This window comes from Benincasa hispida, chromosome 9 (assembly GCF_009727055.1).
Source record: "Benincasa hispida cultivar B227 chromosome 9, ASM972705v1, whole genome shotgun sequence".
Lineage (NCBI taxonomy): Eukaryota > Viridiplantae > Streptophyta > Magnoliopsida > Cucurbitales > Cucurbitaceae > Benincasa > Benincasa hispida.
Window position 1 is genome coordinate 37,409,157 of NC_052357.1, and position 27,745 is coordinate 37,436,901.

A 27,745-nucleotide genomic window follows, 5' to 3' on the forward strand; every position below is an offset into this window, starting at 1 on the left:
TCTAATTTTCAAATTGTTAGGATTTTCATACCATAAACTTCCTACTTTGCGGCAATAATTTGAAATAAAATGAAAGTTTTGGCTAGAAAATGAATGTATTTTTAGGCTTTTTGAGTCAACAATTGCGCTAAATGAAAATTTACTACACACAAATTTGTATCATTGTATTGGACAACACCCACCTTACAAATTATTTAATAACACATCTTCATGTAGTTAATGTATGGAAAATTCGTACGGATGATCCAAAAATTGGACCTAAAATGTTAAATGACCCGAGTTTTCAAAAAATATCAAATTACTATTTGCTGATGTCAGGTCGAGTGGAATTACCATAATAAACACGTGCATGTAGAAAAGCCCTCTCTCGCTCTTGCTCTCGGTTTTGGTCTCACTCTCGCTCTTGGTAATGATCTATTTGCAAACATCTTTCAAACATTTCATCCATCGAACAATTTATGGACATCCACCGCAAAGCCACACGCTATTGCAAAATGGGTTGTCTTCTTTTCCTCTCTCGCTCTTTCTCTCTCTCGCTCTCTCTCTCATTCTCCATTTCAGTCTCAGTCTCCATCTCGATCTCGATCTCGCTCTCGATCTCACTGAAGAATGGAATGGAGGAGGGTTGTCAATTTCGACCAGATCTCGTTAAGGAATAAACGGATAGCAGTCGTCGAAACCATGAAACGAAGCTTGTGCTTAATCGTTCAGCGAGCTGAAGGGTGGAAATTTTCCTCAAAAGAAAAAGAAAATCGCATTGGAGCTGGAGAAGAAAAAGAAATCGAATCATAGAAAATGAAAGAGAAAATGAAAGGGCAAAGTTGTAACTTCACTCATCTGTGACATCAGCAGAATGTCATTTGGCATTTTTTTCAAAAAAACAAAGTCATTTAACTTTTGGGGCCCAATGTTTGGGTCATCTGTACAAAATTTTCATATACGTAAAGAAGTACATTGGAATAATATTTTTTTAAAAGATGTTAAATGCAAAAGAAAGCGTAGGGACCGCTCAAAATTCTTGCATCTGTATCATAATGTTAATTTCTCAAAAATAAAAAAATATTATTTATACAAAAAAGAGTGAAACAAATAAATTGTTGTGACACAACATCATTGGTTCGCTTAGTTGTAAATAAGGGAATATTCCTCTGATAAAAACCTAAAAGATAATGGATTCAACCTACCTTGTAAGGTAGTGCACGTAAGCTGGCTCGGAAAATCATGGAATATATATATAATATATATAATATATATATATAATATATATAATATAAGTAGCGAATGAGAATTTTTTTCTCTTTTTTCCCTAAAAATCTGTTGAATGAGAAATTTTGACCAATCACAAGTCATCACGTCGTTTGCTAAATTAACGACGAATTTCTAAATCATTGATTTGTGTCCAATTAGAATTTGACACATGTCCCGAATTGAATTGAAGACAAGTTTCGATGACGTCACGCGGATGAATCAGATGAGATAAGTTGGTCCAATTTGATATTACTATTTGGGCTTAAAATCCAAACTACAAAAAAAGTTGAATTGGACCAAATTCCAGATCAGGCCCAAAACCAACTAATTGGGCCCAAGGATCAGGCCCATGGACCAACCAAGCCCACGAAGCCCACCTGAGAACTCTATAAATAGAGAAGTTCTCTTCATTTGTAAGAGGCAATATTTCTACACTCAGAAGACCAGAGAGAATTCACTAACAAGCAGAAGACTCCTAAAGACTCCTGAAGCTGCACTTCTATAAGGCAGAAGACCTTTGAAGACACAAATACTCTTCCAAGGCTTCTACTCCAAGCTTTCATACTCCTAAGCTGCACTCCTATAAGGCAGAAGACCTTTGAAGACACAAATACTCTTCCAAGACTTCTACTTCAAGCTTCCAAAACTCCTGAAGTTGCACTCCTATAAGGCAGAAGACCTTTGAAGACACAAATACTTCTTCCAAGGCTTCTACTCCAAGCTTCCAAGACTCCTAAAGCTGCACTCCTATAAGGCAGAAGACCTTTGAAGACACAAATACTCTTCCAATACTTCTACTTCAAGTTTTCCAAGACTTCTAAAGCTGCACTCCTATAAGTAGAAGACCTTTGAAAAACACAAATACTCTTCAAGACTATTACTTCAAGCTTCCAAGACTCCTAAAGATGCACTCCTATAAAGCAGAAGACCTTTGAAGATACAAATATCTCTTCCAAGACTTCTACTTCAAGCTTCTAAAACTTCTGATGCTGCACTCCTATAAGGCAGAAGACCTTTGAAAACACAAATACTCTTCCAAGACTTCTACTCAAGCTTCCAAGACTTCTACTTCAAGAACGTTCGTGTTTTCCTTCTCCAAGTCAAGCATATTCAACCAACTGAGAGAGAATCATAGGATCAAATATTAGAGATCAAACCATATCGCATCAAATCAACTCCAATATCAACACCAACTCAAGTTCAACTCCATGAAACACGTTTCTCCGGAAACCTCGTGCGAACAAATTGGCACGCCCAGTGGGACCTCTCTACCTCTCATCTCTTTCTCAGCATTCAAAAAGCCAAATGGCATAAGAAGTGGCACCCAAAATCTCCTAAGAAGATGCCATCCAAAGCTTCCTCCGCAAATGGCTCATACAAGGGACCGGTCACCCGCGGCCACTCAAAGAAATCAACCAAGATCAAGAGAAGAGCTCCCAATCGCCCATGACATCTTGAAACAAATGATGGAATCCCCACAAAGTGGGGTTGCCATCAAGGAAAACCCTTGTTCAATAACTCTACTTTCGCGCCCGACGAACCGAAAAGAGATTCACCGCCAGATGTGATTTCTGTCATGATGACGGATGTGACGGCAGAAGCGGCCATGGCTGAAATGGAAAGGAAGATTAACTTCCTGATGAAAGTCGTCGAGGAGCGAGACCACGAGATCGCTGTCCTGAAAGAACAAATGCAGTCTCAAGAGGCTGCTAATCAAGCCTAGCACCCACGATGAAAGCAATCGACAAGGGAAAGACCATGCTACAAGAAAGCAATCGCACAGTCACCCTCGGTGGCCTCTTTGTCGGTCTAACAACTACAAGACATGATCATGACCTTCATAGAGCTCAATATGGAGGGCCGACCCAAACCTCCTTCATGGATTCCAAGCCATATACTCAGAGGATCGACAACTGAGAATGCCTACTGGATATCAGCCCCAAAGTTCCAAACATTCGATGGAAAGGGCAACCCAAAGCAACACATCGCCCACTTCGTAGAAACATGCGAAAATGCGGGAACAAGAGGAGATTTACTGGTCAAACAGTTCGTCAGAACCCTCAACGGGAATGCTTTTGACTGGTACACAGACTTAGAGCCTGAGGTGATTGACAGTTGAAAGCAACTTGAAAGAGAATTCTTGAATCGCTTCTACAGCACCAGATGCACCGTTAGCATGATGGAGTTGACAAACTCAAAACATGGAAAGGGGAACCAGTCGTCGACTACATCAATCGATGGAGAGCTCTGAGTCTGGATTGCAAAGATCGACTCACCGAGTTTGTCTGCTGTTGAAATGTGCACGCAGGGTATGCATTGGGAACTCCTCTACATCTTACAAGGAATAAAACCTCGTACGTTTGAGGAGCTGGAACACGCACTCATGATATGAAGCTGAGCATTGCCAATAGGGGAACTAAAGATTTCCTAGTCTCTGAAGGGAGAAATACAAAAATGACGCCAAGGGCACTGAAAAGATTGTGGGTAGTGCCACAAAAAAATCTATGGTCGTTCATGTGACCCCGCTGAAATTTTCCTCCAAAGGAAAACAAATAAAATTTGAAAGAAGGCACAATGAGGGCGAGAAGCATCGTCCAACTCTTAAAGAATAACAAGAGAAGGTTTATCCATTCTTTGACTCTGATGTGGCAAATATGTTGAAGCAACTACTAGAGAAGCAACTTATTCAACTACCAGAATGCAAGCGACCGGAACAAGAAGGAAAAATAGATGATCCTAACTACTGCAAGTATCATCAGGTCATTAGTCACCCATTTGAAAAGTGCTTCGTGTTGAAGGAACGAATTATGAAGTTGGCTCGTGAAAAGAAGATTGAGCTAGATTTGGATGAAGTAGCTCAGACAAATCACGCTACAGTAGCGGTGACTTCAAATGTTCCAATACTGTCGTGTCCCATGCTCAAAGACAAAGTCCGATCCAGTTTGGAAAATTCGAGCCTATAGTTATTGGTTCCAACAAGAGATTCAAACAGCAAATTCCGAAAAGTAAGATGATCTTTTTGAAGATGATAACGAAGGTGGATAATAGTGACTCATCGAAAGAGAAGACAACCAAACTCCACCTAAAAAGAGTCGCGTTCCTATTGAACTATAAAAGAAGAAACAAGACTCATAAAAGAAAGGCAAAAAGATGACACGGAAGCTAAGCCTGCTAAGAAAGAAAACAAAGACTTCCCTCAATTATGACGGCCGGCAACTTCGGCAGAATTTCTCCCAAGAAGCTTTCTTCAATAATCATCCAGAGAAAGTATCAGAAGTTATTGCATGTCACACTGTCGGCATAGTGGAAGTGGACAACAATCATGTGACTGTTGAAGAAGTCAAAGACTTAAAAGAAATGAAGCAAAGAACTTCTGTCTTCGATCATATTAAGCCTCCAGTGCTCGATCTTCAATTTTTCAAAGATTGAGTAGGCCACAGTAGGAGAAGAAGACCAATGTCCACGACGACTACTTCTGCTCGAACTTCAGCCTTCAAAGGCTAAGTATATCCATATCAAAGGAAGACCAACCTCCAGCATCTGCTTTTGATCATCTCAAGACACAAGCGATCAACGTAAAGGAAGGATGAAAATCTTTGAAGCCAACGTCATTCCATGAAGAAAACAACGACGAAAAGATTCACAGTCGTGTCCCTTCACGCATGAAGAGGAAATTTTCTGTGACATAAGTACAGAAGGTTCCTTGATGTGAAGCCAAAACTCATCATATTGAGGAATCCTACAAATGAAGAGGATATCAAAACCATATGAAATAAGAGCTTTTGAAGTTTTAAATGAAGAAAGCTCCTCATCACAAGAGCCTAAATTACAGATGATCCTAGCCCGCATCGAGCTTTAAATGTGAACGACGCCAAAAAAAATGTAAAATACGTTACGACTTGATCCCTTTCATTATAAGGGTACGTAGGCAACTTAAAGAAATTTAATTGTAGCGTGCATAAAAAAAAAAAATTCTCTTCGACTACTTATGACTTGATCCTATCATTAAGAAGGGTATGTAGGCAGCTTGAAAGAAACTTCAAGTTCAGTCCAGTTTAAAAAAAAAAAAACTTGAACCACGTCATGATTCGATCCTTTCTTTAAAGGTACGAAAGAAACTTAAAGAAATTTAAGTTTATATCTATCAGAAGAGGTACCACAACCACCTAAGTATATACTACAAGATGATGCTGATCATCCCCGTCAAAGAATGACACTTCAGATTGAAGTATGTTCATCCCTATTGGGCAAACAATGGTTGAGAGTTCATCCCTTATAAGGAGCCAACACAGTAAATAAAGACACACACGTGGAATGCGCTTCGCTTCCTCCTTAAAAGTAAACTTATACGCTTCTCCATCTTCAAGTTTAGAGGCTCCATTGATGCTCCATCTTCACGCTCAAAGTCGCGAAGTCGAGTTCAATGTGAAGATTCATCGATGCTTCATCAAACTCAAATGCAGAGGATTTGCCGATGCTTTGTCAAACTTAAATGCGAAGGTCCTGTTGATGCTTCTCCATCTTCAAGTTTAAGGTTGGTGTGTATGGCTCGGCTCCATTTTCAATGTCTCGGTCTATAAATACATGACGTAGTTTCGCTTATTCTCCAAAGTCATGGTACGGTTTCGTTTCCTCTCCAAATGTTGGCGCGACTTCGTTTCATCTCCAAAGTCGTGGCTGGCTTCGTTTCATCGCCGACTGATGACACGGTTTTCACTTCATCTCCAAACTGATGACGCGGCTTCACTCCATCTTCAAAGTCGTGGTGCGGTTTCGTTTCCTCTCAAGATATTGTACAACTTCACCCCTTCTCCAAAATTTGGTAGCTTCGCTTTCTCTCCAAAAATGTGGGTGTGGTTCCAACTCGTATGCGAGATCAAGTTTGGTTTGCCTAGCTCTACTCATATGTGAGGAAACTCTGGTCCATCTGGCTCTTCCTTGTACGCGAGATCGACTCTAGCCAACTTGACTCTGTTCAAAATCTTGATGGCACATTTTCTCATCTTCAAGGTTTGATGCATATTCGCCTCATCTTAAATAATGGCATATTTCCTTATCTTTAAATTTTGATCAAGGAGTAACATAACAAGGCAACCTTTCGAGGATCCTCCCTAGGGTAATCGAATGGAGAGTTGTGTGCCTTTCGGGCCCCTTCCCATGATGTTTAGGATACACGAGCGGCGTACAAGGACCTTTCCGAGATCCTCGCGAGGGTGATCGAATGGAGAGTTGTAAGCCTTTGCGGCCCTCCCATGACTATGAGAATGTATGAACGGTACATACAAAGTAGACCTTTTTCGGGAATCCACCTAGGTGATCGAATGGGAGAGTTGTAAGCCTTTGCGGGCCCCTCCATGACGATCAGGATACACGAGCGCAGAAAAGACGGGTCGAATGAGATTAAAAAAAAAACTTTTGTTGTGCTCCTTTTGGTTGAACTGTAACTCCTACAAAAAAATAGTAGGGAGAAGTTAGTAAAAAAAATATAAATAATAATTAAAAAAGAGAAAAAATATATATTATATATATATATGAAAACAAAAAAGGAAGGAAGCCTAATTCCCCATCTTTCCTTTTTTCTCCTTTCTCCTCACTTACAACTTCTTACTGTAATTCAAGGCTGATTTGCAATCCGAGTGCGATTGACAAAGGATGTAAAGAACGTAAATCGAAAGAGAATCACAATTCAACTGCAAAGACGTAAGAACGAAGGAGATCACACTACAAGATGAAGAAGAGCATGCGTCCTGCCAGTATTTATATAGCTAAGTTCGATGGGATTTTTTTCTACTAATCAGTTGAAATCTGATAAAATCATGGGTTACTTGAACTGAATACCTGTTTATTTTGTTGTGGAACTCCGATTCTGCCAAAATTAGTTAAGATCAACAAAAAAGATCATGCCTCGATTAGAGGCGTAACTGAATTAGGGGTCTGTGGAGTTTTGAATCCGTAGATTCAACGGCAAGAAGTTTTGAGCTTAAAAAATTGAGAGAATCTGGCAATAAGCCAACAGTACGGAGAAGGAATCTCGCTAAGGCTGATATCGCTAGCCACAAAGCAGACAGCTGTCTGAGATTAAAAAAAAAAAAAAGAAAAATTATTAATTAAAAAATAATAATTAAAAAAGGAGAATCTCGCTCGAAATCCTCTCGCTGGTGTCGCTCTCATCGCACCAATCTCGCTCGAAATGCTCTCGCTGATCTCGTTCTCTCCTATGATCTCGCTCTCTCCAGTGTCGCTCTCTCCCACAATCTCGCTCGAAATGCTCTCGCTGATCTCACTCTATCCCACGATCTCGCTGGTAATGGTTTGGTATCGCTGGTAATGGCCTGATCTCGCTAGTAATGTCTTGGTATCACTGGTAATGGCCTGATCTCGCTGGTAATAGTTTGGTGTCACTGGTAATGGCCTGATCTTGCTGATAATGGCTTGGTATCGCTGGTAATGGCCTGATCTTACTAGTAAGGCTGTCTTCCAATACGTTGGCTCTCCAAAATCTCTTCAATTTAAGTTCAAATTCATATTCCATTCAAATTGGAATTAAAATAAACTATTATTCCAAATCTCAGTCTAAAGCTTCTAATCCAAATTTTTATTCTAAATTCAAGCCAGCCAAATCGGGTGAGATAAATGTCAAATCCGTCCCAAATTAAAATTTGGCCATACCCCAAATTTTATCAATTTCGAATAGTTAACTTTGATATTGAGTTATGAATAAAATGCCAAGTCAAAATTTGGCTATATTCCAAATTTTATCTCAAATTTAAATCAACCTTAGTTTCTATACTCATTTCCAAGTAAAATTGAGCATATCCCAAATTTTTATCTTAAACCAAAATTGATCAAGATTCAATTTCACCCCAAATTCTATTCCGAATTCGAATTAAATTAAATTTACAATTAAAGTGGAACATAAATTCTACTTTATTTCAAATTAAAGTTTACTTAGCGAAAGTGTGTCAAACGAACAAGATTTCAAATCAAAATTTTGAGCTAAATTCTAATATTTTGATCATGATGATGCATCAAATTAAAAGAGTAAAAAAATCATTCTTTGATCTCAAATTACATTTTTTTTCGAGATTCATCCACCCATATATGTGCATAAATCTCGAAAAGGGGGCATTTGTTAAATGAGAAATTTTGGACCAATCACAAGTCACCACGTTGTTTACTAAATTAATGACCAATTTCTAAATCATTGACTTTGGATCCAATTAGAAGTTGACACATGTCCCGAATTGAATTGAAGACAAGTTTCAATGACGTCACGCGAATGAATCAGATGAGATTAAATTGGTCCAATTTGATATTACTATTTGGGCTTAAAATCCAAACAACAACAAAAGTTGAATTGGACCCAAATTCTAAATCAGGCCCAAAACCAACTATTTGGGCCCAAGAGTCAGGCCCATAGACCAACTAAGCCCACGAAACCCACCTGAGAATTCTATAAATATAGAAGTTCTCTTCATTTGTAAGGGCAGCATTTTCTACACTCAAAAGACCCAGAGAGAATTCACTAACAAGTAGAGGACTCCTAAAGACTCCTGAAGCTACACTCCTATAAGGCAGAAGACCTTTGAAGACACAAATACTCTTTTAAAACTTCTACTCCAAGCTTCAAAGACTCCTGAAGCTGCACTCCTATAAGGCAGAAGACCTTTGAAGACACAAATACTCTTCCAAGACTCCTGAAGCTGCACTCCTATAAGGCAGAAGACCTTTGAAGACACAAATACTCTTCCAAGACTTCTACTTCAAGCTTCCAAAACTCCTGAAGTTGCACTCCTATAAGGCAGAAGACCTTTGAAGACACAAATACTCTTCCAAGGCTTCTACTCCAAGCTTCCAAGACTCCTAAAGCTGCACTCCTATAAGGCAGAAGACCTTTGAAGACACAAATACTCTTCCAATACTTCTACTTCAAGTTTCCAAGACTTCTAAAGCTGCACTCCTATAAGGTAGAAGACCTTTGAAAACACAAATACTCTTCCAAGACTATTACTTCAAGCTTCCAAGACTCCTAAAGATGCACTCCTATAAAGCAGAAGACCTTTGAAGATACAAATACTCTTCCAAGACTTCTACTTCAAGCTTCTAAGACTTCTGATGCTGCACTCCTATAAGGCAGAAGACCTTTGAAAACACAAATACTCTTCCAAGACTTCTACTCCAAGCTTCCAAGACTTCTACTTCAAGAACGTTCGGTGTTTTCCTTCTCCAAGTCAAGCATATTCACCCAACTGAGAGAGAATCATAGGATCAAATATTAGAGATCAAACCATATCGCATCAAATCAACTCCAATATCAACACCAACTCAAGTTCAACTCCATGAAACACGTTTCTCCGGAAACCTCGTGCGAACAAATTGGCACGCCCAGTGGGACCTCTCTACCTCTCATCTCTTTCTCAGCATTCAAACAAGCCAAATGGCACCTAAGAAGGTGGCACCCAAATCTCCTAAGAAGATGCCATCCAAAGCTTCCTCCGCAAATGGCTCATACAAGGGACCGGTCACCCGCGGCCACTCAAAAGAAATCAACCAAGATCAAGAGAAGAGCTCCCCAATCGCCCATGACATCTTGAAACAAATGATGGAATCCCCACAAAGTGGGGTTGCCATCAAGGAAAACCCCTTGTTCAATAACTCTACTTTCGCGCCCGACGAACCGAAAAGAGATTCACCGCCAGATGTGATTCTGTCATGATGACGGATGTGACGGCAGAAGCGGCCATGGCTGAAATGGAAAGGAAGATTAACTTCCTGATGAAAGTCGTCGAGGAGCAGGACCACGAGATCGCTGTCCTGAAGAACAAATGCAGTCTCAAGAGGCTGCTCAATCAAGCCTAGCACCCACGATGAAAGCAATCGACAAGGGAAAGACCATGCTACAAGAAAGCAATCGCAACAGTCACCCTCGGTGGCCTCTTTGTCGGTCTAACAACTACAAGACATGATCATGACCTTCATAAGAGCTCAATATGGAGGGCCGACCCAAACCTCCTTCATGGATTCCAAGCCATATACTCAGAGGATCGACAACCTGAGAATGCCTACTGGATATCAGCCCCCAAAGTTCCAACAATTCGATGGAAAGGGCAACCCAAAGCAACACATCGCCCACTTCGTAGAAACATGCGAAAATGCGGGAACAAGAGGAGATTTACTGGTCAAACAGTTCGTCAGAACCCTCAACGGGAATGCTTTTGACTGGTACACAGACTTAGAGCCTGAGGTGATTGACAGTTGAAAGCAACTTGAAAGAGAATTCTTGAATCGCTTCTACAGCACCAGATGCACCGTTAGCATGATGGAGTTGACAAACTCCAAACAATGGAAAGGGGAACCAGTCGTCGACTACATCAATCGATGGAGAGCTCTGAGTCTGGATTGCAAAGATCGACTCACCGAGTTGTCTGGTGTGGAAATGTGCACGCAGGGTATGCATTGGGAACTCCTCTACATCTTACAAGGAATAAAACCTCGTACGTTTGAGGAGCTGGCAACACGCACTCATGATATGAAGCTGAGCATTGCCAATAGGGGAACTAAAGATTTCCTAGTCTCTGAAGGGAGAAAATACAAAAATGACGCCAAGGGCACTGAAAAGATTGTGGGTAGTGCCACAAAAAAATCTATGGTCGTTCATGTGACCCCGCTGAAATTTTCCTCCAAAGGAAAACAAATAAAATTTGAAAGAAGGCACAATGAGGGCGAGAAGCATCGTCCAACTCTTAAAGAATAACAAGAGAAGGTTTATCCATTCTTTGACTCTGATGTGGCAAATATGTTGAAGCAACTACTAGAGAAGCAACTTATTCAACTACCAGAATGCAAGCGACCGGAACAAGAAGGAAAAATAGATGATCCTAACTACTGCAAGTATCATCAGGTCATTAGTCACCCATTTGAAAAGTGCTTCGTGTTGAAGGAACGAATTATGAAGTTGGCTCGTGAAAAGAAGATTGAGCTAGATTTGGATGAAGTAGCTCAGACAAATCACGCTACAGTAGCGGTGACTTCAAATGTTCCAATACTGTCTGTGTCCCATGCTCAAAGACAAAGTCCGATCCAGTTTGGAAAATTCGAGCCTATAGTTATTTGGTTCCAACAAGAGATTCAAACAGCAAATTCCGAAAAGTAAGATGATCTTTTTGAAGATGATAACGAAGGGTGGATAATAGTGACTCATCGAAAGAGAAGACAACCAAACTCCACCTAAAAAGAGTCGCGTTCCTATTGAAACTATAAAAGAAGAAACAAGACTCATAAAAAGAAAGGCAAAAAGATGACACGGAAGCCTAAGCCTGCTAAGAAAGAAGACAAAGACTTCCCTCAATTATGACGGCCGGCAACTTCGGCAGAATTTCTCCCAAGAAGCTTTCTCAATAATCATCCAGAGAAAGTATCAGAAGTTATTGCATGTCACACTGTCGGCATAGTGGAAGTGGACAACAATCATGTGACTGTTGAAGAAGTCAAAGACTTAAAAGAAATGAAGCAAAGAACTTCTGTCTTCGATCATATTAAGCCTTCCAGTGCTCGATCTTCAATTTTTCAAAGATTGAGTAGGGCCACAGTAGGAGAAGAAGACCAATGTCCAACGACTACTTCTGCTCGAACTTCAGCCTTCAAAAGGCTAAGTATATCCATATCAAAGGAAGACCAACCTCCAGCATCTGCTTTTGATCATCTCAAGACAACAAGCGATCAACGTAAAGGAAGGATGAAAATCTTGAAGCCAACGTCATTCCATGAAGAAAACAACGACGAAAAGATTCACAGTCGTGTCCCTTCACGCATGAAGAGGAAATTTTCTGTTGACATAAGTACAGAAGGTTCCTTGATAGTGAAGCCAAAACTCATCATATTGAGGAATCCTACAAATGAAGAGGATAATCAAAACCATGATGAAATAAGAGCTTTTGAAGTTTAAATGAAGAAGCTCCTCATCACAAGAGCCTAAATTACATGATGCTCCTAGCCCGCATGAGCTTAAAATGTGAACGACGCCAAAAAAAAAATTGTATAAACTACGTTACGACTTGATCCCTTTCATTATAAGGGTACGTAGGCAACTTAAAGAAATTTAAGTTTAGTCGTGCATAAAAAGAAAAAAAATTCTCTTCGAACTACTTATGACTTGATCCCTATCATTAAGAAGGGTATGTAGGCAGCTTGAAAGAAACTTCAAGTTCAGTCCAGTTAAAAAAAAAAAACTTGAACTACGTCATGATTCGATCCCTTTCTTTAAAGGTACGAAAGAAACTTAAAGAAATTTAAGTTTAATCTATCAGAAGAGGTACCACAACCACCTAAGTATAATACTACAAGATTGATGCTGATCATCCCCGTCAAAGAATGACACTTCAGATTGAAGATGTTCATCCCTATTGGGGGCAACACAATGGGTTGAAGATGTTCATCCCTTATAAGGAGCCAACACAGTAAATAAAAGACACACACGTGGAATGCGCTTCGCTTCCTCCTTAAAAGTAAACTTATACGCTTCTCCATCTTCAAGTTTAGAGGCTCCATTGATGCTCCATCTTCACGCTCAAAGTCGCGAAGTCGAGTTCAATGTGAAGATTCATCGATGCTTCATCAAACTCAAATGCAGAGGATTTGCCGATGCTTTGTCAAACTTAAATGCGAAGGTCCTGTTGATGCTTCTCCATCTTCAAGTTTAAGGTTGGTGTGTATGGCTCGGCTCCATTTTCAATGTCTCGGTCTATAAAATCATGACGTAGTTTCGCTTTATCTCCAAAGTCATGGTACGGTTTCGTTTCCTCTCCAAAATGTTGGCGCGACTTCGTTTCATCTCCAAAGTCGTGGCGTGGCTTCGTTTCATCGCCGAACTGATGACACGGTTTCACTTCATCTCCAAACTGATGACGCGGCTTCACTCCATCTTCAAAGTCGTGGTGCGGTTTCGTTTCCTCTCCAAGAATTCGTATCAACTTCACCCCTTCTCCAAAATGTTGGTAGCTTCGCTTTTCTCCAAAAATGTGGGTGTGGTTCCAACTCGTATGCGAGATCAGAGTTTGGTTTGCCTAGCTCTACTCATATGTGAGGAAAACTCTGGTCCATCTGGCTCTTCCTTGTACGCGAGATCGACTCTAGCCAACTTGACTCTGTTCAAAAATCTTGATGGCACATTCTTCTCATCTTCAAGGTTTGATGCATATTCGCCTCATCTTTAAATAATGGCCATATTTCCCTTATCTTTAAATTTGAATCAAGGAGTAACATACAAGGCAACCTTTCGAGGATCCTCCTAGGGTAATCGAATGGGAGAGTTGTGTTGCCTTTTCGGGCCCTTCCCATGATGTTAGGATACACGAGCGGCGCTACAAGTAGACCTTTCCGAGATCCTCCGAGGGTGATCGAATGGAGAGTTGTAAGCCTTTGCGGGCCCTCCCATGACTATGAGAATGTATGAACGGTACATACAAAGTAGACCTTTTTCGGGATCCACCTAGGGTGATCGAATGGAGAGTTTTGTAGCCTTTGCGGGGCCCCTCCCATGACGATCAGGATACACGAGCGCAACAAAGACGGGTCGATGAGATTAAAAAAAAAACTTTTGTTGTGCTCCTTTGTTGAACTGTAACTCCTACAAAAAAAATAGTAGGGGAGCAAGTTAGTAAAAAAAATATAAATAATAATTAAAAAAGAGAAAAAATATATATTATATATATATATGAAAAACAAAAAAGGAAGGAAGCCTAATTCCCCATCTTCCTTTTTTCTCCTTTCTCCTCACTTACAACTTCTTACTGTAATTCAAGGCTGATTTGCAATCCGAGTGCCGATTGACAAAGGATGTAAAGAACGTAAGATCGAAAGAGAATCACAATTCAAACTGCAAAGGACGTAAGAACGAAGGAGATCACACTACAAGATGAAGAAGAGCATGCGTCCTGCCAGTATTTATATAGCTAAGTTCGATGGGATTTTTTTCTACTAATCAGTTGAAATCTGATAAAATCATGGGTTACTTGAACTGAATACTGTTTATTTTGTTGTGGAACTCCGATTTCTGCCAAAATTAGTTAAGAGTCAACAAAAAAAGATCATGCTCGATTAGAGGCTACCTGAATTAGGGGTCATGGTGGAGTTTTGAATCCGTAGATTCAACGGCAAGAAGTTTTGAGCTTAAAAATTGAGAGAATCTGGCATAAGCCAACAGTATGGAGAAGGAATCTCGCTAAGGCTGATATCGCTAGCCACAAAGCAGACAGCTGTCTGAGATTAAAAAAAAAAAAAGAAAAATTATTAATAAAAAATAATAATAAAAAAGGAGAATCTCGCTCGAAATCCTCTCGCTGGTGTCGCTCTCTCCACAATCTCGCTCGAATGCTCTCGCTGATCTCGTTCTCTCCTATGATCTCGCTCTCTCCAGTGTCGCTCTCTCCACAATCTCGCTCGAAATGCTCTCGCTGATCTCACTCTATCCCACGATCTCGCTGGTAATGGTTTGGTATCGCTGGTAATGCCTGATCTCGCTAGTAATGTCTTGGTATCACTGGTAATGGCCTGATCTCGCTGGTAATAGTTTGGTGTCACTGGTAATGGCCTGATCTTGCTGATAATGGCTTGGTATCGCTGGAATGGCCTGATCTTACTAGTAAGGCTTCGTTCCAATACGTTGGCTCTCCAAAATCTCTTCAATTTAGTTCAAATTCATATTCCATTCAAATTGGAATTAAAATAAACTATTATTCCAATCTCAGTCTAAAGCTTCTAATCCAAATTTTTATTCTAAATTCAAGCCAGCCAAATCAGGTGAGATAAATGTCAAATCCTCCCAAATTAAAATTTGGCCATACCCAAATTTTATCAATTTCGAATAGTTAACTTTGATATTGAGTTATGAATAAAATGCCAAGTCAAAATTTGCTATATTCCAAATTTTATCTCAATTTAAATCAACCTTAGTTTCTATACTCATTTCCAAGTAAAATTGAGCATATCCCAATTTTTATCTTAAACCAAAATTGATCAAGATTCAATTTCACCCCAAATTCTATTCCGAATTCAAATTAAATTAAATTTACAATTAAAGTGGAACATAAATTCTACTTTATTTCAAATTAAAGTTTACTTAGCGAAAGTGTGTCAAAACGAACAAGATTCAAATCAAATTTGAGCTAAATTCTAATATTTTGATCATGATGATGCATCAAATTAAAAGAGTAAAAAAAATCTTTCGATCCTCAAATTACATTTTTTTCGAGATCATCCACCCATATATGTGCATAAATCTCGAAAAAGGGGGTCATTTGTTAAATGAGAAATTTTGGACCAATCACAAGTCACCACGTTGTTTACTAATTAATGAACCAATTTCTAAATCATTGACTTTGATCCAATTAGAAGTTGACACATGTCCCGAATTGAATTGAAGACAAGTTTCAATGACGTCAACGCGATGAACAGATGAGATTAAATTGTCCAATTTGATATTACTGATTTGGCTTAAAATTCCAAAACAACAAAAAGTTGAATTGGACCCAAATTCTAAATCAGGCCCAAACCAACTATTTGGGCCAAGAGTCAGGGCCCATAGACCAACTAAGCCCACAGAACCACCTGAGAATTCTATAAATATAGAAGTTCTCTCATTTGGTAAGGAGCATTTTCTACACTCAAAAGACCCAGAGAGAATCACTAACAAGAAGGACTCTAAAGACTCCTGAAGCTACACTCTATAGGCAGAAGACTTTGAGACACAAATACTCTTAAACTTCTACTCAGCTTCAAGATCCTGAAGCTGCACTCCTTATAAGGCAGAAGACCTTTGAAGACACAAATACTCTTCCAATACTTCTACTCCAAGCTTCCAAAGACTCCTGAAGCTGCACTCACTATAAGCAGAAGACCTTTGAAGACACAAATACTACTCTCCAAGACTTCTACGTTCAATCTTCCAAGGACTCCTAAGTTGCATCCTATAAGGCAGAAGACCTTTGAAGACACATAATACTCTTCAAGGACTTTCTTCAAGCTGCCAAGGACTCCTTGAAGCTGCACTCCTATAAGGCAGAAGACCTTTGAAGACACAAATACTCTTCCAAGACTCCTGAAGCTGCACTCCTATAAGGCAGAAGACCTTTGAAGACACAAATACTCTTCCAAGACTTCTACTTCAATCTTCCAAGACTCCTGAAGTTGCATTCCTATAAGGCAGAAGACCTTTGAAGATACAAATACTCTTCCAAGACTTCTATTCCAAGCTTCCAAGACTCCTGAAGGTGCACTCCTATAAGGCAGAAGACCTTTGAAGACATAAATACTCTTCCAAAACTTCTACTCCAAGCTTCCAAGACTTCTACTTCAAGAATGTTCGGTGCTTTCCTTCTCTAAGTCAAGCATATTCACCTATTTGAGAGAGAATCAGAGGATCAAATATTAGAGATCGAACCACATCGCATCAAATCAACTCCAACATCAACACCAACTCAAGTTCAACTCCACGAAACACGTTTCTCCGGAAACCTCGTGCGAACAAAATCATTTATCTTTTAAATCCCCAAAACATTTTCTTTTATTTGTGGATGTTGATAATATAGGTTGATCTTAGTTGAATTATGCTCATGTTGATGATGTATTTTCTATTTATCATTGGATGAAAGAGATCATCATAATGTACCTAATTTAAACGAGTGCTATCTTTGAATAAAATAGATCATCATAATGTACCTAATTTAAACGTGTACTGTCTTTGAATGAAAGAGAACATCATACTATACCTAATTTAAATGTGTGCGTTTATTAAATTATTATTGGTTAAAATATCATTTTAGTCCTTATGCTTTGAAAAGTATTTAATTTTAGTTTATGTATTTTTAAATTTCCAATTTTTATCAACGTAATTTCAATAAATCTTAAATTTAGTGTCAATACCAATTTATTGTTGATTTTTTAAAAACGTGTGTTATTTAACATCACTTCTACTACAATTTTTTAATACATATTCACATATATATTATATTTCCTTATATGAAAATTATTGTTATAATTTAATCAATTTCTGTAAAAATCAATTTTGAGAGATTAAAATTTAAATTTATTGAAAGTACAAGACTAATATTGGATAATTAAAAGTATAGAGACTAAAATTGAACAAACTTCTATTAAAACCAAAATGGTATTTTAACCATTATTATTATTTATTTGAATGATGTTTTTAAAAAAAAGTAATGAGAAGAAGAAGAGAAAAATGTTTAAATCCTATTTTGGTCCCTCAACTTTTAATCTTATTTTATTTTGGCCCCTAAATTTTTAAAAACGACTGTTCTAGTTCCTAAACTTTTAAAAAGTGCTTATTTTGGTGATTGTGTTAACTTTTAATGATGAATTTACATCTAACATGGATTGAACAAGATGACGGTAAAGTAAAATATCAACGATCAATGTGGTCAAATAGTGAACGACCAAAATTTTAAACCCAAAATGATTTATGAGATCTCCTCTAGAGAATTGCTTTACCACTTAATTCAAATTTGAAACTCAATATTTTTTTTAAAACTTATTTTACAGGTTAGTCACCCAAAAATACAAATCATCGCATGTTGTATTTAGTTAACAAAATTTTAATAGTAGGGATCAAAATAGATATTTTTAAAAAATTTAAGGATTAGAATGAACATTTTTTTTAAGTTTATTGATTAAAATAGAACCGGATTGAAAGTTGATGACCGATATTAAAAAATGAAAGAAGTTGTCCATTGTTGCTTCTTCTTCACTCCAGCGTGTGTGTATTATGTATATAACAATGGGAGGCCAAAAAGAGAGTTACAGCAACCGCAAAACACCATTTTCTCTTCTCTGTCAACAACATTAATATACATTCGACACGAACCCACCAAAAAATAAATAAAATTCTGAAAACGGCCTGTGAAAACTGTGATCCCCAGAATCAGAATTTTCTCATCATCCAATTTCTGTTCCTATTCACCGCCAACTCAAATCCTTCCTCTCTGGGCTGCATTTGCATTGTGTTAGAATCATAGTGGAGCCATCAGATTGTCGAGAAATCCAGGTATCATATATCTCCTACATTTCAATCGCAAGTTTTTAGTTCGCATTTATGTGAAGTTTGTTTGATCGATTTATATGGGGTTGTGTTACTTTGCTATTATAGGTTTGATTTGTCTAAATTGGAGTTTGTGAGCCTCAAAAACCTCTGTTTTCAACAATGTCGGCTGTTTTTGGTTGTTGGAGATTAATTTAAGATCGATAGTTTCGAGAAAAAGTAGTTGAGGCGACTGAAAGTTTATTCTGATTTGAAACCTTTTCATTGTTCATCACCCCCCTATACTCTCCTTTCTTCGTTTTACACGATTCGGTTTCAACATTCCTCTGCATTTCACTTGACTTACTTTCACTCGAGAGAAAGTGAAAATGCACGAATCGTTTCAACTTGCTTTTGTTCGTCGCCCACATTTTTCATATGGGCATGCATCTTGTTAGTATAGGATCAATCCCTGCTCGCTAAGTAACACATATTTTTGTGCTTTGTCTTATAGGCTACAGAAAAGAAATATGCACTTTGTTTGTATAAACAATATATAAACATCCATTTAAGTCTTTCTTAACCATGCTTTCATAGTCTCATGGTCTCTGTACTTGTACTTGACTTCAGCGTTGAGTGTAAAACGGCTGTTCCAATATTCTTTGCCTCCCTCACATGCGTTTTCTCTTATGGACCAGTGAAAACGGAGATGCACCTCAATAGCGTAGTATCTATTTTATTTGAAGTCTTTCGAATCAAAGTATATTGCTAAGATCAGATGCTTTCTTGCATAGTGAACTGAGTAACAATGGGAATATCCGAAACAGTCCGGTCCTTTTTGGTAGTCAAAAATTTGTATTCTATGTTGATTTTACATTTGTTATCTTCGTAACGGATGAATTTTAACATAGGTGTTAGCAACAGGATTTGGAGTTTAGCTGTCTTTGTTATTGGTGTGAAACCCACCTATCCTTTCCTACTTAACATATTAATTTAATCACCTCTCTCTTCATAAATTCAATAATTAGATGTATAGACTTATTTGGGGTTCAATTTTTTTTTTCTCCCCATATTTTCGTTACTAACAAGAAGATCACTTCTCCATTGAAATGGGATACCATCAATTTCCATTTCTAAGGATCATACGGACAAACCAAAGATCTGATTGATTATTAAATTCTGTCTCATATCTATATAACCTCTTCATATAAGATCTATACAGTTTGAGATTGTTTGAGTTTTTCAGCTTCCTTGAAATTTCATCTCTCTCTCTCTTTTATTGACATGGCTTCTTCTTTGTCTTCCTTTTTCAGGAATCCCTTGTTGTGAAGAGGGTCTAATAAACACAAATAGTTTCTTTGGTCCATCAACTGACAGTTCCTCAAGAGTCATTATGGCTTGTACTTCAGTGGCTATTGGCAATTCTCCAGCCGCTACAATAACAAAAGACATCATCTTCAAAGAATATAATGGGCTTCGTCGTTCGCACTCCAGCAAGGACATTAGAGAACGAGCTTGCATCAAAAGATCTTATTCTGATAACCAAATTTGTTACTCAGCAAACAAAATTCATGCTAATTCAACACAGCCAAAGCCAAAAAACAGCAATAACAACAGTATGGGAACGGGGATTTTTCCTTTGAAATTTTCAGGGTCTTTTCTTCCTAATGCAGTCAGATCATTTCTGTTTGACATGGAGGAGACCTCAAAGGATCTCACTGGTGAAGAGGAGGTGACAAAGAGAGCAAACTGGATCGAGAGATTGTTGGAGATTCGAAGTCGTTGGCGGATAAAGCAGCAGCAAAAAGGCGGAGTTGAGAATGATCTTTATGCAGATCACGATGAATACACTGAGAGTGTGTTTGGTGGAGATGATGATGTCTGTGAAGTGGATTATTATGACTCTGAAGATGAAGAAGGACTTACTTTTGATACTGAATTATTTGCAAGATTTTTAATCCGGGTTCCATTGTCTGATACCAAGGTGTTTTCGCGGTTGGCTTTCCTGTCAAACATGGCCTACGTTATACCAAAAATAAAGGTACTAGTCCGGCCATTTGCATCTTTTTGCTACATAGTTACGGACACAGTGACTTGTCATTTTCTGGACACAGTTACTAAATTATACAGTTTCATATATATATATATATATACACATGTTTATGTCTGAAGGAAATTTTAAAGTCGATAAGCTTATTCATTTGTATGCTTGAAGAAACAAGTTGTATACATTTCATTCTCAAAATTTATTATAATTCTTGCATATTACTATTTGTCTATTTATTATGCATAACAAAGTATTTGATATGTGCCTAAGAAGTGTCATGCTCATTCAGTTTATATGATTAGTGTTTGAATGTGTGTATTGTGTGCTCAACGAGTATTCAAATATCGAGATGTCAGTCATATGTGGACATGAACACGTTATCCAAACTAAAACTTAGGTGGTTGTAACTTAGTCTTAGATTACAATGTCAAATGTGTATTTTAGTATTTAATTCCATTGTTTTAATTACAGGCAGAGGATTTAGAAATATATCATGGCCTGCAATTTGTTACATCCTCCTTGCGCAAGAAAGCAGATGCTGCAGCTATTAATATCAAAGAAAAACTGGATCAGCAATCAACTTGTATTTCTGATGAGGCCTTCAATGTTGATGAATCTTTTTCAGTGGAAGCCTTGGAGCTGGGGAGGACACGACAAATCCCCACAACTGTTGCTTATGAGATTGCTGCGACAGCTGCATCTTATGTTCACTCAAGAGCCAAAAATCCTTCATCCCATCCTTTGGAATCACAAGAAAAGGGAGAGAGTTCGACTCGGGCATATAATCCCGAGGTGGCTGCCTATGTTGCAGCTTCAACAATGACTGCTGTGGTTGCTGCTGAGGAGGTGCAGAAACAGGAGACTGCAAAAGACCTCCAATCTCTTCACTCTTCTCCTTGTGAATGGTTCATTTGTGACGATACTCACACCTTGACCCGATGCTTCATTATTCAGGTGCTTCCCCTAATCTATTCACTTTGAGAATTGTTTCTAGTAGATTCATGAATTTTCAATGTTGGGTCTATCCAGTCTCTCTATAACTTAAGAAGTTTCTTATAGGTCCTTAAACTTTTAATTTCATGTCTAATGTCATTTTTACTAACTTCATCAATTTTAACAGTTGAACATGTCAATTTTACTAAGGATTATATGATAAGTTGATTTTGTGTAGGCTCACGTGGTTGACGGCATGAATGTTAGACTAACAAAGTTAATGATAAAGATTTATTAGATAAAATATTGACTGTTTAAGGGCCCACTAGAATCTTTCTAATGTACAGGAACTAAATAGATACAAGCTTGAAAGTTTGGAAACCAATTGAAACTTGTTTAAGTATAGTGAGATTAATTGGCCCAACCAAAAAAGTTAGAGACCAAACTTATAATTTAACCTATTAGTATGTCTGAAATACAGGGATCAGATTCCTTGGCATCTTGGCAAGCAAATCTTTTTTTCGAGCCCACCAAATTTGAGGTAAAGCATGGCCTCTATTATTTGCTAAGTGAGAGATGAAAAACTACACGAAGTTTTGTAATAAAAAATGAACTTAATGTAGGGGACTGAAGTGCTTGTCCATAGAGGAATATATGAAGCTGCAAAGGGAATATACAAGCAATTCATGCCAGAAATTATAGACCATTTGAAAAAATATGGAACCCATGCAAAGTTTCAGTTTACTGGCCATTCTCTTGGAGGCAGTCTTTCCCTTTTGGTGCACTTGATGCTACTGAAGAATGGGGTTGTCAAACCTACTATGCTTCAACCAGTGGTCACTTTTGGCTCTCCATTTGTGTTCTGTGGTGGACACAAGATTCTAAATGAATTGGGTTTGGATGAAAACGATATTCATTGCGTCATAATGCATCGAGATATTGTTCCAAGGGCCTTCTCCTGCAACTATCCCAACCATGTTGCTGCTGTACTCAAGCGGTTGAGTGGATCGTTTCGGTCACATTCTTGCCTCAACAAAAGTGTAAGCAGTCTTAGGATCTGCTTTCTATTCAACTCTATAGTTTTAGGTTAAATTATACTGAATGTGTAGCTGGTTTCAAATTTCAAAATTTGTGTTTATGCAGAAGTTACTGTACTCTCCATTGGGTAAGCTATTCATTTTGCAACCTGATGAGATGTCATCTCCCCCTCATCCTATGCTCCCTCAAGGAAGTGCCCTCTATACTTTGGATAGCACCCAAAATGGATATTCCAAAGGCCTCCTTAGGGCCTTTCTAAATTGTCCTCATCCACTTGAGACACTCAGTGACCCTACAGCTTATGGGTCAGAGGGCACCATTTTAAGAGACCATGACTCAAGTTTCTATCTCAAGGCTTTGAATGGGGTTCTTAAACAACAAACAAAGATGACTGTTGGAAAAGTCAGAAATCAGAGGAAATTGTTATGGCCATTACTTGCTTCACCATCTCCAGAGTTATGGAGCCATGATGGAAATTTGGACAATAATAATAGTTTTCTGTCCAATGAGATAATGACAGGTGTTTAAGACCATTTTCCATGAGCTCTGCCTTGCTTGTGTGATGGATGGCTCAATTTCAGCTTCGTAATCATCTTGAAAATCATCTCTGTAAATGCGTACAATAATGTATCTTTCCATAAAGGGAAAAAAGGTATTTATTCTTATAGGTCTTTTGTAAAATAATTATACAAAAAAGATAAAGAAATTGGAGAGGAAAAAAAAAATCTTGCTGATGAGCCATTGAATGACATACACTCACTCCAACTGGCTTGACTTTAAATAAGATAGGACACTGAGTAGTCCTTATAAATTAATTTAAGTTCGAAGAAATCAAAGAACTCAAATGGAAAACAGAGTAAAATAAAGTTAAAACAACTAAATGCCTAAATAAAGAGGCACAACAACTTGGAACTCAACCTCCGGTTATTTCTAATGCTGGAGCACCAAAATCAAAGTCTATCTCAACCACAACTCTAAAAACATCCTATCCTTGTTCCTATTCTTATTACAACAATGAACTCTAATGAAGATTCTTTTTTCCAATACCCACAATCATTAATGTCAATGTAAAATTTGTACCAATCTAATATGTTTGCATAAGACTGAACTTGTTTTCCTCAAATTCTCATTAATCCTTCTTCTTTAATTTGGATTATGCTTTTTTTTTCCCTGTCAAACTATTGTTACTGATCTGTGAAGGGTTTCAACATCATGAAGAGGGCCAATCACAAGGTTACAAGCCGAAGGGGGGCAAGAATCCATCAAGACTTGTTTGTCTCAGCTAAACATCTTTTTGAAGAAGAGAAACCTCTACTTCAGCATTTGAAGTAATATACTTGAGGACAAAGGAGAATAAGTGAGAAAGTTACTTCAAGGCAACATAAAGACACCAAGCCCAAGAGCTCCAATTTAGTAGTTGATTAGGGATTGAACCTCAAGGTAGTATTTTTACATTTACTTGTATTGCAATTTTCTTTAGGAATTTAATTCCAATGTATACTTGGATGCCCAAGGCCCATGTTTAAAAACATTGGAACCACGCAATTACCTAGCTAGCTGATTTAGTTCTAACTCAAGTTAGCTTGGTTTTGTAGTTTAGGTTAGTTTAGGGATAGTCCGATCGTTTGCCTTTCCTTATCTTTTCCGAGACTATTAAAAGCCTTCCTTTAGTAGAATATTAGTATAGTTATTAGAAGGGGTAGATTAGTAAATAGCTAGCAAGTTTGTTAGGATATTAGTTATAAATAGAGGGAGTGGGATGGGAGGAAGGTGTGAAGAATTTTGTGGAATTTTCTTTCGGAAATTTGGGAGAGAGTAGTAATAGCACTTGAAATGTATTATCTCACTCAGCCTAACTTGAGTTCGTTGCGTGGTTTAATGTGTTTAAATGATGATTTTATAGGTATCAAACATTAGAGAGATAGAATCGAATAATAGGACGAAAACCAAGCTTAAATGGAATATTTGAAGTCCCAAAGATGAAATTAGGTTAAAAGGAGGAGAAAATAACCGTGGATGCCCTCCGCCGCAGCGTCGTAGTGTTGGATTGACACCATCCACATTGCTGAAGACAGAAGCTGCATCATGAGGAAGTGTCGTGATACTAGTGCAAGTACAGAAATATCATTCTAGGAAGGAAAAGCCAACGAACATTGGCATTGGTTACAGTGTCGTGGCACCACCAAACTTACATAAATACTATCTTTGTATTCTAGATTAAAGGATCCCTTCAATCCCCCCTCTGAAACTAAGCCTGTTTCACCATTTTCTCTGTATTTTGTCTATTCTCATGATAAAGAAACTCATCTTGGTCGTTAGAAGTTCCATCTCAATATTTATTTGCTGAGGTAAGTACTTTCGAGTTTAGGTTGAGGAAGAAACCTAATGTATTAAGTTGTGAAGATTTGTAGTTCTAAATATTATCTTGTGATTGTTTCTAATTCTTGAATGATTTGAATTTCTATACCTTGAATTATGTTTGGATTAATCATCCTTGCATATTTCATTTTTTTTTTTTTTGCTAGTATTAATTCACAATTCATAACATTTAGTTATGTGTTAATCTTTTGTAGCACAAATCAAAACATACTTGTATATAAACTGATTGACTATTTACAATGGTCCTTTTACAACATTGGATGATTGGTTAAATTAAATAATTCATGACATTTAGTTGTGTGTCGATCTTTTGTATACATTAGGTGGTGTCATGTGTGTTTAGAAAATGCTTATTAAATTTCTTTGTGGTAGGGTTGTGCATATCATTTGGTCTTTGAGCTTAAGCTCAAAATAAGATATTTCTCTATCTATCCATCTATCTATACTTGCTTTCCATTCTTTCTTTCAAAGTTGCAATATTTTCTTGCTTGCCAAGGTGATTATTGAAGCTTCAATGTGATGTGATTTTTTTGCTACAACATGTGTCTCTTGCAAACTTTACAATATAGAATTTAAATTGTCACACCTCCTCCCAAATTACCTTCTTAACCTAGAAAGAGATATGAAAGCAGTATATGTCAACCCTCTTATGACATCTACTGTCCACCTGATTCCTGTTTAACCTGTTCATCTGTTCCTGCTTGACTTGATAAACAATAATATGGCTATATGCATGAATATCTTATAACTAGTAGCCTTATAAACATTCAAAAACTTCAGACAACTTATACATGGCCAACATAAATGAATATTTACAAACGTATACAACCAGATAGTCTCTCTCTCATTTCTTGCTAAGATGTTTACATGACAACTTAGACCAAAACTATGTAAGTACAAAATCTAAGAAACTCTGAACTATAAAAAAAAAAAAAAAAAAACTTGAGGTCGTGGCAGACTGGACTAAGTCAGCTTGGCACCAGAAACTCGTTCGCTATCTAGGGAAAAGAAAACATTTAAAAAGAGCGAGTTGGGAAGCCCAATGAGTGACGAGTTTTAAAACAGTTATGTATGTAAACCATTCCATTCCAAGGTTATAAACATGTGGCTTGGTCCATAAAAACATTTAGTAAGCTCATGATTCATAAATCGAGCATAAAAATTAGTAAACTCAATAAACCACGAAACATGGTAAATCATGCTTAAAATCTCAACATTCATAAATCTTTCATTAAATCTTGTACCTAAAACCTTAGTTGAGGTAAAGCAAGCTCAATGCATCCAACGTTGATAACCTTAGCTGATGTAGAGTAAAATCAATACAATCAACATTGGTAACTCTCATATTTGTATGTAAAAATCCTCTCAAAAGGCTTAGCACCCCAGCACACGCCCTAAAACTTATTTGTGTGCCAAAGTGGGTCCCAAAGACCTATATCATACTTATTTCCTGGATTTTTCGGATACCTTCTTCCATTCTTGAGTATCGGGAATCCTTAATCTAGGATACAAAGCATAATGCATTAAAAACTATTCTTTGGCAAAATGTAACATGTTATGAACATGAAATCATGAAGAATACTTTCCTTCCTTTTTAGGCACAATACTCAAAAGAATAAGCTTCCAACACATTGTTTAGATATATCATGCACAACAAGAAAATCATGTTTTAAACATAACACTTTGGAAGATGAATCACAAACTCATGGTAAGTAAATCATATTCAACTTGACATTTAAGATAAGTAACTCACTTCATAAGAAATTATGATTAAAATCATAAAATAATTTATTTTAAAAATATTTGTCACTCACAGTCACTAGTTGACTTCTAAGGATCTGTAGGCAACCCAATCTCTGTTTGGCCTGAAAAATGGATAATAAACCTCTGGTTATTCTCCAAACAATCCCTTAAAACCAACGACTTTCAAATATTCTTATACATATATTCATGTTTCCCTTAGTTTCTATTAACCCTTAAATTCTTCATAGAATCCATACTTAATCATTTTATAACTAAAAATCCAATAAATCTTTGAATGAGCTCCAACATTAATCACCAACACCAATTAGCCAAGATAAGCTCAATGGCAAACCCACGGGCAGTTAGACGCATGACAAGGGGTACGGCGTAGGCATTGGGACACACACACGGGTGACCTGATAGGAGGTGTGGGCAACAACTCAAGCACACAGGCAAGGCATTGAACATTGGACACCTAGCACTACGCGTCGAACGTGCACGATATCGAGTGAGCAAGCGAGTGCCGTTGGCATCAATGGAGCACAGGTGTGTGCGAACATGGACGCACAGACAAGTGACGTTGGACGCACGATGGGCATGGTGTGTGTGCAGCTGGCACATGCGGGGCAAGGCACAAGCGTGATCTACATTGATGTTGGCTACATGATGAGCCCTTGACTCCACTGCCTGCCTTCTTCAACCTCCAACTTGTTGGATCTACACCAGCACGCAGCGGAAGGGAACAAGATCCATAAACATTCTAATTCATTAATTTTGGTTGAAAAGAAACATGCTAAAAACAGAGTATAATGGGTTTCATGAACATATCTTGGCCGAACCAACGAAATCTCCATTTCCAGCTGTAAAATCCTCTGAATTCTTGTGTAGACCACCACAAGATCTTCCCTACTATTCTCTTAGTGCTCTAGATTGAGTTGTGGGACTCAAAATAAGCTGAATCAAAGGGAATATGGAGAAAGCTCACTGAACCAACCCATTTGAAGAACACCTTCTTCATCTGAATTTTCAGCAAAAATTCAGTCGGTTCCTCGTCCTTTCTTCACTCCAATCTCTTCAATATATTGCAGACTATTATGCAAAAAGATGTACTGCATGGGATGCAGCTCATGCTTGGAGTAAACCAAAGGAGAAGGTGGGTTCCTTGTAAGCTAGTTGAAGATGAAAAACCCATTTTCAAGTTTTGTGTAATTTTTCAATTTTCAAAAACCCATTTTGATTTTAAAATCATATTTTATTTCTAAAATCAAAATTTATTAATTTTAAAAATTAATTTCATAAATTAATTTTTTAATAAAAATAATAAATAA

The 27,745-nt window shown here is 37.7% G+C and overlaps 1 protein-coding gene across 4 annotated transcripts; it reads left to right on the forward strand.

The window, feature by feature from the left end:
- Positions 1 to 18,089: 18,089 nt before the first annotated feature.
- On the forward strand, positions 18,090 to 24,614 carry LOC120085469 (phospholipase A1 PLIP1, chloroplastic). Of its 4 annotated transcripts, XR_005483959.1 has the most exons (8): positions 18,090 to 18,304; positions 19,591 to 20,318; positions 20,796 to 21,278; positions 21,739 to 21,798; positions 21,881 to 22,297; positions 22,401 to 22,947; positions 23,496 to 23,735; positions 24,199 to 24,611. XR_005483959.1 is itself a non-coding variant. In XM_039041446.1 (5 exons), exons 1-5 carry the CDS (start codon positions 19,671 to 19,673, stop codon positions 22,821 to 22,823), a joined length of 2,031 nt encoding a protein of 676 aa, XP_038897374.1. In that variant the 5' UTR covers positions 19,316 to 19,670; the 3' UTR covers positions 22,824 to 23,467. The 4 variants fall into 4 exon arrangements, 1 of the variants encoding a protein (XP_038897374.1); XR_005483960.1 differs by lacking the exon at positions 18,090 to 18,304 and having other exon boundaries at positions 19,316 to 20,318; positions 22,404 to 22,947; positions 24,199 to 24,614; XR_005483958.1 differs by lacking the exon at positions 18,090 to 18,304 and having other exon boundaries at positions 19,316 to 20,318.
- Positions 24,615 to 27,745: the final 3,131 nt, after the last annotated feature.